At 45.3% G+C, this 13,099-nt stretch overlaps 1 protein-coding gene across 2 annotated transcripts; it reads right to left on the reverse strand.

Annotated features, from left to right (window-relative positions):
• Window positions 1-4,985: 4,985 nt before the first annotated feature.
• On the reverse strand, window positions 4,986-13,099 carry LOC115584578 (transmembrane protein 26). 2 transcript variants are annotated; one of them, XM_030422104.1, is made up of 4 exons: window positions 12,967-13,099; window positions 10,666-10,876; window positions 7,436-7,580; window positions 4,986-6,297 (listed from the first exon to the last, which is right to left on the reverse strand). In XM_030422104.1, the coding sequence occupies exons 2-4, from the start codon at window positions 10,860-10,862 to the stop codon at window positions 5,572-5,574; spliced, it is 1,068 nt and encodes a 355-aa protein (XP_030277964.1). In that variant the 5' UTR covers window positions 10,863-10,876; window positions 12,967-13,099; the 3' UTR covers window positions 4,986-5,571. The 2 variants fall into 2 exon arrangements, with proteins under 2 accessions (XP_030277964.1, XP_030277965.1); XM_030422105.1 differs by lacking the exon at window positions 10,666-10,876.

Here is a 13,099-nt window from a genome sequence, read left to right on the forward strand (position 1 = left end):
TTAGCAGCTAAGTGTGATAAGATTGGAAGTCACAGGTTACCATGGCCAGATGTTTGGTTAACAGTTTTTACTTGAACCTGTTAAACCTCCTATACCTAGGTGTCACTAGACGGAGGAATTATTATATTGAGGTGTGTAATGAGAAATTAACAATTTCAAAGGTACATTGTGTTCTACCAGAAATTAGGTTTACCCAAAAATGGGAATTCAGTTATTATCTACTACCCTCTACCCTCTACCCTCACTGCCGATACAAATTCGGGTGAAGTTTTAGAAGTCCATAAAACACTTCTGGAGTTTCACAGCAAAAACAGCTCTGCAGGATTCTCCTAAGCAGCTGGAGTAGATGGGGACTTGTTTGACAATGTTGAATAAAACAACTGAAAGAAACCATAAAATGGCTCCATACGGCTTGTTTCCAATTCCCCAGAAGCCCTCAGTTCCCATATTACCTTGAGAAGGCGCTACTCCACACTTTGTAAAGCTGAAATCTTCATGGCAGCTGCTAAGCTAAACGCATTAGCGTGCACCACGTCTGAAGAGGGTGCACAAGCTTGACCACGCATTGAGGATATAGATTTTAAAACATTTTTTTGTTATCAATTTGGGATTATGGGCCTTCTAGAGACTTGTATTACACCCAGGCCCCGAGGAAGAGCACCAGGTTTTGAAACCAGTTTTCCTAGCAGCCAAACTGTGCAGTTACATTATCACGTTGTGAAAGAAGTGTCTGTAAAACGGTGGATACATTTTTTGGAGCGTCACAACCTCTGCAGAAGTACTCATTTACTGTCAGAATTTGAGCCATTCGATCCAATACCATTTGGAAAATCTATAAGAGCCACATAATTAAATAATTTTATCCCCATTCATGTTAGCCGTACGCTAACCATGGATCACCTCCATGGCTGTGTCCAGGTATTTATAAAACATTTATGGAGCCATTTTTCTCTTTCTTTCATTCTTTTTTTTTTTTCAGTTTTAAATGTCTCCTTCTTCTTCAGCTGTTTAGGAGAATGCTGCTTCACTGTTTTGTTCCGAATCTCCAGGAATATTTTGTGACATCCGACTTTCCATCGGCGCCAGGGTGAGAAGAAAAACCCTGTGTTCACATTTTTGGGTGAACTTGTGCTTTAATCGCATCTCTATATCCCACTGTTGGGAGACACTATCTCAAAAGTCTATGCTATGTGGAAAACAAGACAGCCATATAGAATCCCTGATCCACAACTGAAGTGAAGTAAAGCTCGTTATTCTGCCATCCGTGGCATAGCATGAGGCGGCACGAGCTGGATCTTCAGCCGCCTGTCAGAAAAGTTGTGGGGCTCATTTGAAGTTTGCACTTTGTTTTCACTCTTCCCCGCTCTCTCGCTGCAGCATTCCTGTGGCACGTTGACGGGTTTATCTCTAGGATTGGAGGCTGATGAGGCGCACCTCGGTGTGTTTGGACTTCCTGATTAGTTGACACAAAATAGGGAATTTGTGGCATGTGGTGAAAACGCTCCACGCCGCCATGGGAAATGCACCTGCTCAGGTTGAGTGGATTCCTCTCTGGCTCTACCTCTCTCTGCCTCTCTCTCTCTCTCCCTCTCTCTCTGTCAGTTAATTCTAACATATGTAGCCTTCAGGTGCTGTTGGAAATATCAGTACTGTGCTTACAAAACATAATAAAGTGGTAAACATGTCTGAATGTGGCAAGCAATCATTTTTCTGTAATTCTTTTCTAGACAGCTCATTTGAACTTGAAGTACGACGTACTATTCATTATTGTCGTATTAGACGATCAGCGTAAGTTATTTGACAATGCACAGAGTAAAAGTTTCAGGAGGACTCATTTTCCCTTTTTATCATGTTCATCATATTTTTGAATCAATCAAAACATCATTACATACTTGATCCTCTTCATTCTGCAAAGTTGTCCACACCACCTAATTTCTTTTTAAATACAAACAGCAGCCACCGCATAGAGTCGGACTGAAAGCAGGCAACTTCCCCCAGGCCCTCGGGACAACAGTGGAACAGAGTCAACTGTGAGACCTTCAGGTTGTGGCAATTTGATTATTGCCCACTTCAGCATGAACATTCATTTTCTGACCTTGCAAAGAGTAGCTTTACAAAAACATAAAGTCTCAAGGTCCACTCAATACATTTATCCAGAGCTTTGAACCACATCTGATAGCGATGCTCAGCAGAAAGTTCATGAAAGTCGACAGGATAAATGTTAGCCATGTACACCACAGATTGTTGAAACTTTACATTTCTTTATGTATTAATTTCAATTTATGTTGTGACAACACTGTGCTCATGTTCTGGTTAGGTTAAGGCTCAAATTATTATTATATATTCTTTTATTATGTTATTGTTGCCACCAACACGGCTGGAAATTGTTCTTAAAAATATCCACTGGTTTCACGCCTGCAAATTGTAAAACACGGTCTCCAACTCTGGACGTTGACTTGGCCGCCTTGTCGCCTAAGGCCCCCGTCACACGGGGACTCCTTGCTACAGGTGCAACTGCTTCCAAAACACAAGAGGGTGGTGCACCTGTGGAGCGGGCCTGTGTGTGCAGGCAGCCGTCATATTTAATGAATTGAAAAGGCAGTGCAATTCAAGCCTTGCTCTGAAAAATTGACAATATGTCAGCTTCTCAAAACCGCTAGAAAAATGTGACACATGACACCAGAGAGGGGCTCAGGCCAGGTGTACTGCAGGTAAACAGAGGTTTTACAGGTGATGCGTTTCCAGGGACACCATTCCCTCCATGGAAGTCAGGTCAATGTGATGTAAACGTGACACCCGTATTGTGTGGTAGACTCACAGCTCATTTTTGCCCTCCTGGTTTGACCCGTGACAGATGCCCAAACCTGCCGCCACGAAAAAGAAAAAGGGACACATTCGGTATTTTACTGCACTCCGCACTTGAATGCGCAACAGGTTGCATCTGTGATTTCCACGTTTGTGGCAGGGTGTGAAGCATGAGTCTGAGTTTTTTTATCAAAGCTTAAGCGAGCAGCAATCAATCCGCCTGAACACCAAAACTGTAGCTAAAAATGTAAGAGCTGTTGTTTGAGTGCGTCCAGTATGACTCATCACTCCAAGGAAATGATATGTTGTCAGTGATCAGTCGTTCCACTTTGTCCTCAGAAACATGATCACATAAACACTTTCATTATATTTAGTGAGACTTTATTTTACATCTAGGCGCTTTGCTTTCTGTCAGGCTTAAGTGAAACCGGTCGGGTGGGAGCACCTGAAGGCAGCGCCGCTCTTCTCCGAGCGAACAGATATATTTTTCAAGGGGCTTGTGACTGAGGGTACATCCATGTGCTCTGGAGTTGCAGGCTTCGAGATTCCACGCTCTCTTCCCTTCTCTCTATCTATGTAGGGCAGCCCGTGGATCAGCTGACATCCCCATCCTCCCACATGCCCACACAATCTCGTTAAAGCATGCAGTTAATCTGAAGAGGAGAAGGACTCTCTTCACAAGCAAGCCGCTCTTTCATCACCCTATTGTGTTGCCCACATCGCGCTGTCGCACGAATACGGGGATCCGCCACCAAAAAACTCAGGTGCTCGGGAGAAGCTGGGGCCCCCTCGCGCCGGCTCTGCGTGGTGTCGCTCGGCGGTGACTTTGTGAATTGGGCATTATCGGGCACTCTAGGAGCACAGGCGGCGTTAAGCTGCTGGAAGAATGAACATCTCGATGGGGACCCTCCATTAATTTTTCTCTTCTTTCTTTTTAAAAAGTAGGCTCCACCATCAATAATTCAGACCAAAGTGCCGCCACAAGGATGAAACGGAGGAAACAAAGTTGTGCTCTCCAGCAAATCCTCTGGAGGCGGCCTACAGTCGTCGATTTAGGGAAGTCCCGCTCATATTCTATGCATTATTTCTTTTTTAATCAAGCACATAAAACAGAGGGAGGGAAACACACAAATGCTCTCTTTCTCTGCTCTCCGGCTCTTTATGTTTCTGCCTGTCTTTCATTGAGAGCTCATTGAAAACAAAGAGCCCCCCCCCCCCCTCCTCCTTTCATTCAGAGCCTCGCCTCCTGTCTTCATCTTGCAGGCCAGGCCAAGTGCAGCAATTTGATGGACACAGATACAGCGGCCTCTGATTGAATTGCCACTTGCCGCCACCGGCAGTCCTCTTCATTCCCAGTCTGCCCAACACAGCATGAGAGGGTCATCCGTGAATGCAGGCGGACTACATCCCAGCGCCCGTTTGACAGGAGAGGTATTGTCTGGACCGAGGGATGGGTAGGTAGGTGGAGGGGGGGGGGGGTGATTGTTCTGCGGCTGTTTGTCTCCACCGTGAAGTGGCTCGAAAACCTTGAGACCCCGAGCTTCAGCTCAAACATTTCACCGTCCTTGTAGCCTCTCAAAAGGCTCTCCGGCTTTTATGGGCTGTGGAGGAATATCTCAGAAGCACCTTCCATCCCTCTCAAAGGAGAGAAAGTGAGAGCAAATCATGTCGAACTTGAACAACTCCCACATAATCACGAGTGTGCTTTTTCAGACGTAATAAAAAATGCACCGAGCTCTCAAAGAGGCTTCTGCGGGCTGATTGTGCTCGAGAGGAAAATGAACTTTGAAAAACGAAGCAAGCCTCCTCGCTCTCTCCTCCTACTTGCTATACTTTATGAGATGTCTCTCGATCGACTACATCAGACTCTCCGTTACATGGCCGCCGCCTGAAGGTGACATCTTTAAAAATGAAGTGATCACATGCCTTCCTTCTTCCTCACGGTCTTACAACGAGACTCACGGAGGAGACTTTCATTCCACAATTCGACAAATGCTGGAGTTCATCCCTGCAACTGTGCCACTGTGAGGCTCTCTCACTGGGTTTTTTGGGGGGTTTTTTTCTTCCTCCCATGTAACTGCCATGTATGTTCCAGTCAAGTAAACACTGCTCTGGTTGACTTGGCAACACTGCCATCTCATGGTGATGGAAGTAAAGAATGGAAAGGAGAAGAGCTGCACTGTTTTTCTGAAGCATCTTTATTAGGAAAGGTTTATTAATTAAGAAAGACATGTTATCACCACCTTCCACTGCCATAATTATTCGTTCAATTCATAAAATCTTGTCCCCGTGTCAAAGCCGTCATCATCTTTTTATTAAAAATGCATAAGCGCAACATAATGAAATCATATCATCGCAGGCTGCTGCTGCTGCTGCTAATTAAAACAAATGTATTGTACTAGAAAGCGCAAGGCGGTGTTGTCTTGTTAATTGCACCATATATTGAGGAGATTGACAGGCGAACTTGTTGAGCTGATTCTCAGCGGAGAAACCTCCCCTGACCGAAAACCACCACTTTGGTTTTTTTTTTTTGAAAGGTTTTATCAAAGGGAATTGCATAAATTCATCTCCTATCTTTTCAGTGGGGACGTATTTTCCTCTGCTGTGGTCTATTTCTAGTCACTGAACCTCCAGAGAGCCGAGACTGTCTCTGAGCGAGGCCGAGATGCAAGAGATGGCTGATAGGTTCGACTTTTCTCTTGGCGTGTGAGAGCCATTCCCCCCTCCCGAGGGCAGAAGTCATGCCTCACGGCATTTTAAGCCTTTCTATACCTGGACATCTCTCTGATCTTCCTCCCTCCCAGAGCTGCTTGCTGTCTGAGGGTTCTGCTCTCCGCCATGTTCCTCCTCCACCTCCTCCACCTCCTCCTCCCTCTTGGTTTGACACTGCAGCACCGAAGCAGCCCAACCCTCTAACCCCTCCAACCCCAACCCCCCTACCTGCCGCTCGCACTGCACCACGAAAATTCGATAAAGGTCCAAGAGGACGATGAGGATGTTTTTGCAAGTGAAGAAGATCATCAGCTGGTTGAGAACCTGCTCTTGGACCATCAGGTAGAGCCGGTAAAGCAGGAACGGACCATCTTGAAGTCCCACCGTGAGCAGCAGGCTCCACACCTCGCTGGAGCAGCAGGTGGAGAACGCTGATGGAGCACCGGGGCAGCAGGAGACCCCATCCACGCTCCTTGTCGGAGGCACATCCTTCGGGGGTTGAGTCTGGGTGAGCACCAGAGGAAACTGCATGAGCGCCCAGGAGAAGAGGGCCAATCCGATGATGACAATCACCTGGTTGGACTTGACCTTGGGCTCCTTGAAGGTCTCGAAGATGTCCAGGATGTCGGCGCCCAGCCCAACGTAGACCATGAGGAGCTGGGAGAGCTGGTCACGAGACATGTCCCCCTTGGGCATCAGCCAGCGACCCAGAACCAATACAATGAGCATGGTCTGCTCCAGGCCAGCCACCCAGTTCTCTGGTTCAAGCTTAGCGATGCCCTGGGTGAAGGAAACAGCACCGTCAGCATGTAGAGGAGACACATTATGCTCATTTTCTTCTACTATTAGAAAAAAAGGTTTAAATGCTTTAGTGCTCATTATTTCTATTTTATTGTAATTTTATCATAATTTTCTATTATCTTTTATTGTTTTTTCTCTCTGCTTGCTTTTCTCAAACTAACTGTAATTGCTGCTTGTTTTAACCTGTTATTGCTTTTGTCGTCTCTTTAAGGCCCCCTTCTTTATACCCAGTCTGCTCTGATTGGTCAGCTCTAAGACGGCTGAGCCAGCACCATTAACAACAACAGAGCAGCTGCGCTAAATCAATTTTTACATGCCAGAATAGCTGCTGGGCATAAATCGTGCAGATGTGTGACATTTTGACATAGTGACATCACAAAGTCACAAAGTTAAAGGCGGGACTACTGGCGAGGCGTTTCAGGCGCAGTGTTTTCTGCAGGAGAGGGGAGCTTCTGTTGGTGTGGACTTTGACCTTTTTAAGCTTCAAGATCTTTTCATGCACAATAACATAAATAACACAAAGGTAAGGTAAGGAAAACATCTAAAAAGCATATTAGCTCCTTAAAAATTTCTCACAGCTTTTGGTATAAAGCAGATCATTTCCTTGGGATCCTCGCTGGCTTTCCCTGATATTTAAATTATTCAAATCTTAAATAAACAGTACAACAATGACATTTACGAAAAGTCAAAGGCATAATGAAAGAAATAAATTGAAACTAGGCACCTCCTCTCTATTCTCGATATAATGCTAGTAAGCTCATTGCGTCGGGGTTCATTGAGTTTATCCTGAAAGCACCCGCTGACACTTCACAACGGTCCCGAAACACTACGTCTTCACGCTTTCAAAAGCTGCCACCCAGCCTCGAGCACAGCCAAGGGGCAAAAAAGCTCCCAAATCCTACATGAAAGATTCTGCACTAAAACCACCCCAAAAGGGGAGAGATCTGAGAGTTTTTCAAGCAGGAGCCTATCTGGACTTCATCTCAATGTGTCTTTAACACATTTCCTGCAACTAATAGTTTATCCGCCCCTCCTTTGCTCAATTTAAATCTTATCTGGTATCAGGTGTTGCTTTAATGTGGCAGCGTGGAGGGCAGTTGTGTGGCGGGACGCCTACCGCTGTGATCGGGATATGAGCCAGCAAACGAAGCCCGGGGCCCGAGGAATTGTTGACAGGTAGCTTGGACTGCAGCAGGCTCAGCTCCAGAAACCAAATGGACGGGATGACAGTACTGAGGTAGAGGAAAACCATGGGGGAGAACCTAAAAGAGGACCTCCAAAGGAGAGGGAGGGCGAGGAGGGAGGGTGGGAAAGGTGGGGGTAGGTTATTTTTAGTGACACGCTCTTTTTGTTCCTTTGCCACCCGCTAAAGAAGAAGAAACAGTCCCCCACCCCACTTTTTTTTTTTTCCTCCCAAAAGTAGCATCGAATTTCAGACAGGCAATTATTCTCATCATATATGCAAATCCCACTTGACAGTGCAAAGCTTTCTCCACGAGGAGAAAAACTTCAAAGTAAGACTCAGCGAGAAAGAGAGAGGCCTGAAGAAAGCTCGCGTCTGAGGATGTTGGCTGCGTTGTGTGCCAAGGAGAACTACAGCCTCTGAATGGGATGCGGCTTCGCGTTGAATGAGGTGTGACAATAAGTGCTTATATCCCTTTGGAAGTTAGTTTCAGTTTATGTTTACTCAAGCGAAACGCCTGTGAAGAGAAAAGGTGCAAAATGCAAACTAGCTGGTCAGAAATGACTCGAGTGAGCGGGAGACATTTTCCCCGCGACCGGATGAAAAGGGAGTGTGACAGAGACGTGATAGCAGGCTCGGTGGAAAGACAGCAATAACACAGCGGAGGGAAAGATTTGTTTTTGATGGAACGTGAAGGAGAGAGGGGAGCTGCAGAGGATAACAGAGAATTTAGTGGCAGAGAATATTACAGGCCTCATACAGGCTGCCGCTCACTGCCCCGGGCAGATGGGCTGTAAAGTGTTCACACAGTTACAAGTTCAGAAGTTATTTACTCCCCGCACGAAACAGGGTCACACGTTCTGGGCACAACACCTCAATCCAGGTGCTATCTAAAGAGGAAAAGCTGCAGGCGAGCAGGCGGTATGTACCTGTGAATTTAGCTCACACGTTGGCACATATTTGTTAATTATTACTAAATCAGAGGGAGCCTTTTCATGCTCGTTGAATTATTGAGTTCAGCGCTGTTGTTGAGCCTTTCAAAGCTCAAACAATGAACACATCGAGATAGGTTTCTTTCGATGATGAAGTTGCAGGAAATTGACACTGTAGTTGCGGACCTTTGCAAGATGGTCTAACAAAGACGCACAACATAGTTGCATACATGGATTTTTTTTTTTAGACCTGGATATGGTGGCGCTGCTAAACCTCGAGTCCAATTTTTACCCCGTGGGCTTCTGAGGTATTGCAGGGAAAAAGCATTTTCCCGCCACACTACCATTACAAAAGAGAGGTCTGTAAAATATTGAATTGCAGACAAGCTCAATTGTGGCTCTTACTATTATGGTTATTTGATCCATTTTAAGTTTTATAGGAGAGGAAACAATCGACCCACTTGACATATTTGGTTAGCTGCTGAACCAGGAAGTAAACCTTTTTTTGGTGTATGCACAAGGCGAGCATTTCTCATCTGACAAAATGGTCGTCATCTATGGGTCCTATATCTATTGTGTAGATTAGAGATTAGCAGTGCGTAATTGGGTGGACGGAGTGGAACAGAATACTGTGTCTTTAAAGCTGCGCTAAGCGCTGTCACAGCTAACTTCTTTCTTTTTTTCGGTGCAACTCTTTCTTTCCTCAAGTGTCTTTCACCGCTTGGCCTGACTGTTTGGCAGTATAAGCCTATGTGCCTAAATGCAGCCTCACAAAGCTGCTAGCAGACTTGTAGCCTGGTTTAGCTGAGCTATCCATCATAACAATTCTACTGCCACTGAACAGTTAGTGGGCTCTGTCTTGCACTCAGCGCAATTGACTTTGTACACTGGCGCTTGTGTAATTCCTATTTTGCATTCGGCGCACATTGGAATTTTCCCTTCGCAGACGCACGTCCTTAAATTAGGGAATGACTTTGCGCTCCGGGGGCGGTTCAGCGAAAAGAGGAGGCGTGTTCCAGCGCAAACGTTCACTGGTGCTATTTTGCCGTTTCAGAAAACACTTCCGCCACAGACCAGGAAAAACCTAGTCTAAAGTCAGTGGCGCTTATTCAGATGCTATTTTAAGGGCGCATGCTTGGCCATAATGTAGTGTGTGCTTAACGTGCATACACTTTGCTTCTCTCATCTACAAGGAAGCAGCTCCCGTTTTTGCAACCATGAAAAAAAAAGTTGAAAAGATTTAAACAGAAGAACTAATTCTTTTTCCCTCTGATATGCGACGCGCCCGCCGTAGCCGTGAGGGTCCGGGAGTGATGGCCGTCTAGGAGCTCCACTAGGGAGCTCCTAGTGGAGCGGGTGGACAGAGATGGAGTTGGGGGAGAAGGAGGAAGGGGCACAACAGGAGCAGGTGGTGCGTTTGGAGACTTGAGGCAATGCGCCTGAGAGGCCGCAGCAACATCGCCACCCGGTCAAGACGTGCATTAATACCTTGCCGCATCCCGGACAGTGCGGTCCGGTCTGACAATGCTGCCACGGCGTGTAGTGGGTCTGTATCCTCTGCACCTTGGTGTTTGCGCTGCTCCCTCCTCAGCTGGCCGTTGCACACTGCTCGGCCCGTGCGCACTGCTCCCGAGGCCCGGTGCAATGTCCTGGGGATGCCAGCCTTAGAAACAATTGTGGCAATTTCCTCACACACCCGTTTAACCAAAGCTAATTTGGATAGATTTCTACCATCCCCATACATACATACATACGTTACGCCCAAACCACACCTATGAATAATGTAGCTACTTCAGAGCAACCCATTTTAGATTTGCGCTGGGCGCAAGAGTCATTTATCCCGCCGGCATAATAGCAACAGCGCCTGAGATCCGCCCACAAATCTACTTGCGCTTTGCGTTTGATACTTGCGTTTCAGATCGTTAAGATAGGGCCCAGTGTGTTCATACATACAACAACTGCCTCCGTACAAGTACGACTATCAGTATCACTTCTTTTGGAAAACAAAATTGTGATGATTTCTTATTGACACTTAATGAACTGGAGTAATGCAGCCTAGAAGTAACAAATGCATGGACTACATTTTTGCATGTCTTTGCACCAGAATATAAAAGAAATGAATACAAAAATGTAATAAAATTTTTGGCCAAATCCTGATGTCTAAACTCATATTATGTGCATTGCAAAACCACGTCAGTCGTTTATGTTCTGCGCGTGTAACCCAAACGCTACCATTTCCACTCAGCGTTCCGGGTGCACTTCAGAGTGACGGCCATCTCCACGCCCAGCAGAGCCACGCCCGTCAGCAGCAGCCAGTAGAGAGGCTCCTCTTTGACGGCCACCACACGCCACACTGTCACCACGCCGTGGACCACGAACAGGAAGCGACTCAGCAAAGCCAGCAGGACATTCAGGACGCGACACATCATGGGGCACAGAAATCCTGTGCAGAGGGACAGCTTTATTATATATCCTTATGTTCAGTCAGACTTTGAAATTCAAGCTGCAACTTTTGTCTGAAAAGTTGCAAAATTGCCGTATGTTGTTCTGATCCTAATATAGTTTTGCTATAGAAAAAAATCCAGAAGTATCTCAGATTTGATTCATTTCGCAAAAAATTGAAGGGAAAAAAATCACAAAGAATAGTCGGTGTCAGGCTGCAAGAAACCGCACCAGGCACGAAAAGATTAGCGAAAAGTTGTGAAGCCGCGTGCATCATTACACATCACGCACCCAGTTTTGCTTTCATTACCAATAACTATTGCATGATGTCAGTGCACGAGCTGTCCTCACTGTCAATTAGTGGACGGGATAAAAGCTTTGAGCTTTGGGAGAATTCAAAGCAAGCAGTGATTAGTAAGCAAGAGTTCGAGAAACTGGTCTGCAGTCAATATTGCACTCCAGGAGGCTTTGCGTGAGTTTGCTTAAGTCTGATCTCTTGATCTCTGTGAATTATTGTGATGACTTGATGACTTGAAAGTGGTGCCAGGGGGCATCCGGATTGCCCACTGGTTAAGATGCGAGCCATATAACCCAGGTCGATTGCAGACAGGGACTTGTTAGATGCAGAAGTCGTATCTCTCCCTCCCTCCTTATATTTCCTGTTTGGATCCACGCCATCAATATGTAATACAGACAAAGGTTTGATTTCCCTCTCTAATTAGGCACTACAAGGGGTTAACATTTGGCAGTGTTGTAGTCGAGCCCACCTAAAGCAAGACCAAGTCATGACCAAGACCAGAGTGAATTGAGACCGACATCAGATTAAGACCAGTCTGTCCCACACTGCATGACACACAATGAAAAGTGCAACCTGCAAATGATATGATATGAACCTTTTTGGTTTTACACAGCAGGACGCAATAGAAGGAGCTGGGAGTGATTTATAATTCTTAGATTTCCAGTGAATTTTACTGTTTCAGTGCACTGATATGATTTTATTGTTAAACTGTAAAGTATCCTGCCTCTGTTGCATATCTTTGTCTCATGTGTGAGATAACCACATTTAAGGGACAATTGCAAAAAAAAAATGTGTGTATATCAGCTGATATCCCTAATATCAGCACTGGTGTTTGCCCCAGAAATCATGTAATGGTTGGGCTCTATTATACTGTACATATACTGTACATATATGTGTATGTGTGTAAAATAATGAAAAATCCTACTTAAGGTGAATTCTATGTGTGGGACTTTTACTTACTTACTGTTTTCTATGAGCGACAAACACACACAAACCTTAAGGAGCTGAAATTAACTCTAGTACTCCTTTTTCCATGTTTTACCATCCACCGAAAAACAAACCATTTTTTGTGCATGCATTAGGTTTTCTAGGTGACTCTTGTCCTGTGTTCTATAAATCATAATTAAGAGCAGAAGGTATCAAACAATTATTTGATACAGTCATATCTCTCTAGTCATGGTGTTGACTGGTCCAGAGTCCTCTTTGTCAAGACCGAGTAGAACCGGGGTCGAGTCCACGACGAAGTAATCTCGAGACCAAGACTGATCAATATTTGGTGACTTTATCGGTTGTTAACAAGTCATTTCGTCACGCTCTTCTTAATTTCTAAGCTGTGGAGACCGCAGTCATATACCGTCTCTCTTTAATGAAAACCATGAATAATCCATAATGTCGATTTATAAATGTAAGTTTAAGACACGGGGTCATGACCCGCAGCAGAGCATTCACAAAATACAGAGGAACATAGTTTGCATTGGAAAGCGATGAAATGTTTTAAGTCATTAACAGATATTTAGATTTCTTAGGTTCTAATACACCATCAGCAAAAGTCAGCAAGTACATGACTCTCAACAATCAGCATATTCGAACCCCTTAAAAAGTGTTTGTTTTTTTTATTTGAATGTCTGAAAGCCTCGGCCGTGCCTGTGTTTGACATTGAATTAAACATGAATCCAGCTCAGGTTTCTCTATAACTGTTATCTTCCGAGTGTTGTGTGCTGTTATTGTGAATGCAAATACGCCTCGAACAGAATTCATGCAATATGTATGGTGCTGTTGCATGCTGTACAAACCCGCCGCATGAGCTGGAGTCCTCGCTGAGGTCGGCTGAGGTCGCTTAACTCTGTGTAGTTCCCACAACTTCTCGGCGCGGTAGAAAATGGCAGAAGCAGAACAGTCACACACAGTGACCGGGATGGTGACTGT

This window comes from Sparus aurata, chromosome 7 (genome assembly GCF_900880675.1).
Source record: "Sparus aurata chromosome 7, fSpaAur1.1, whole genome shotgun sequence".
NCBI lineage: Eukaryota > Metazoa > Chordata > Actinopteri > Spariformes > Sparidae > Sparus > Sparus aurata.

Excerpts from the sequence above, each read along its gene's own strand:
- LOC115584578 (XM_030422104.1), bottom strand. The coding sequence starts at position 10,862 with ATGATGTGTCGCGTCCTGAATGTCCTGCTGGCTTTGCTGAGTCGCTTC. Across the intron at positions 7,581-10,665 it reads CGGAACGCTGAGTGGAAATG|GTTCTCCCCCATGGTTTTCC; the intron begins GTAGCGTTTGGG and ends GTCCTCTTTTAG. Across the intron at positions 6,298-7,435 it reads CTCATATCCCGATCACAGCG|GGCATCGCTAAGCTTGAACC; the intron begins GTAGGCGTCCCG and ends TCCTTCACCCAG.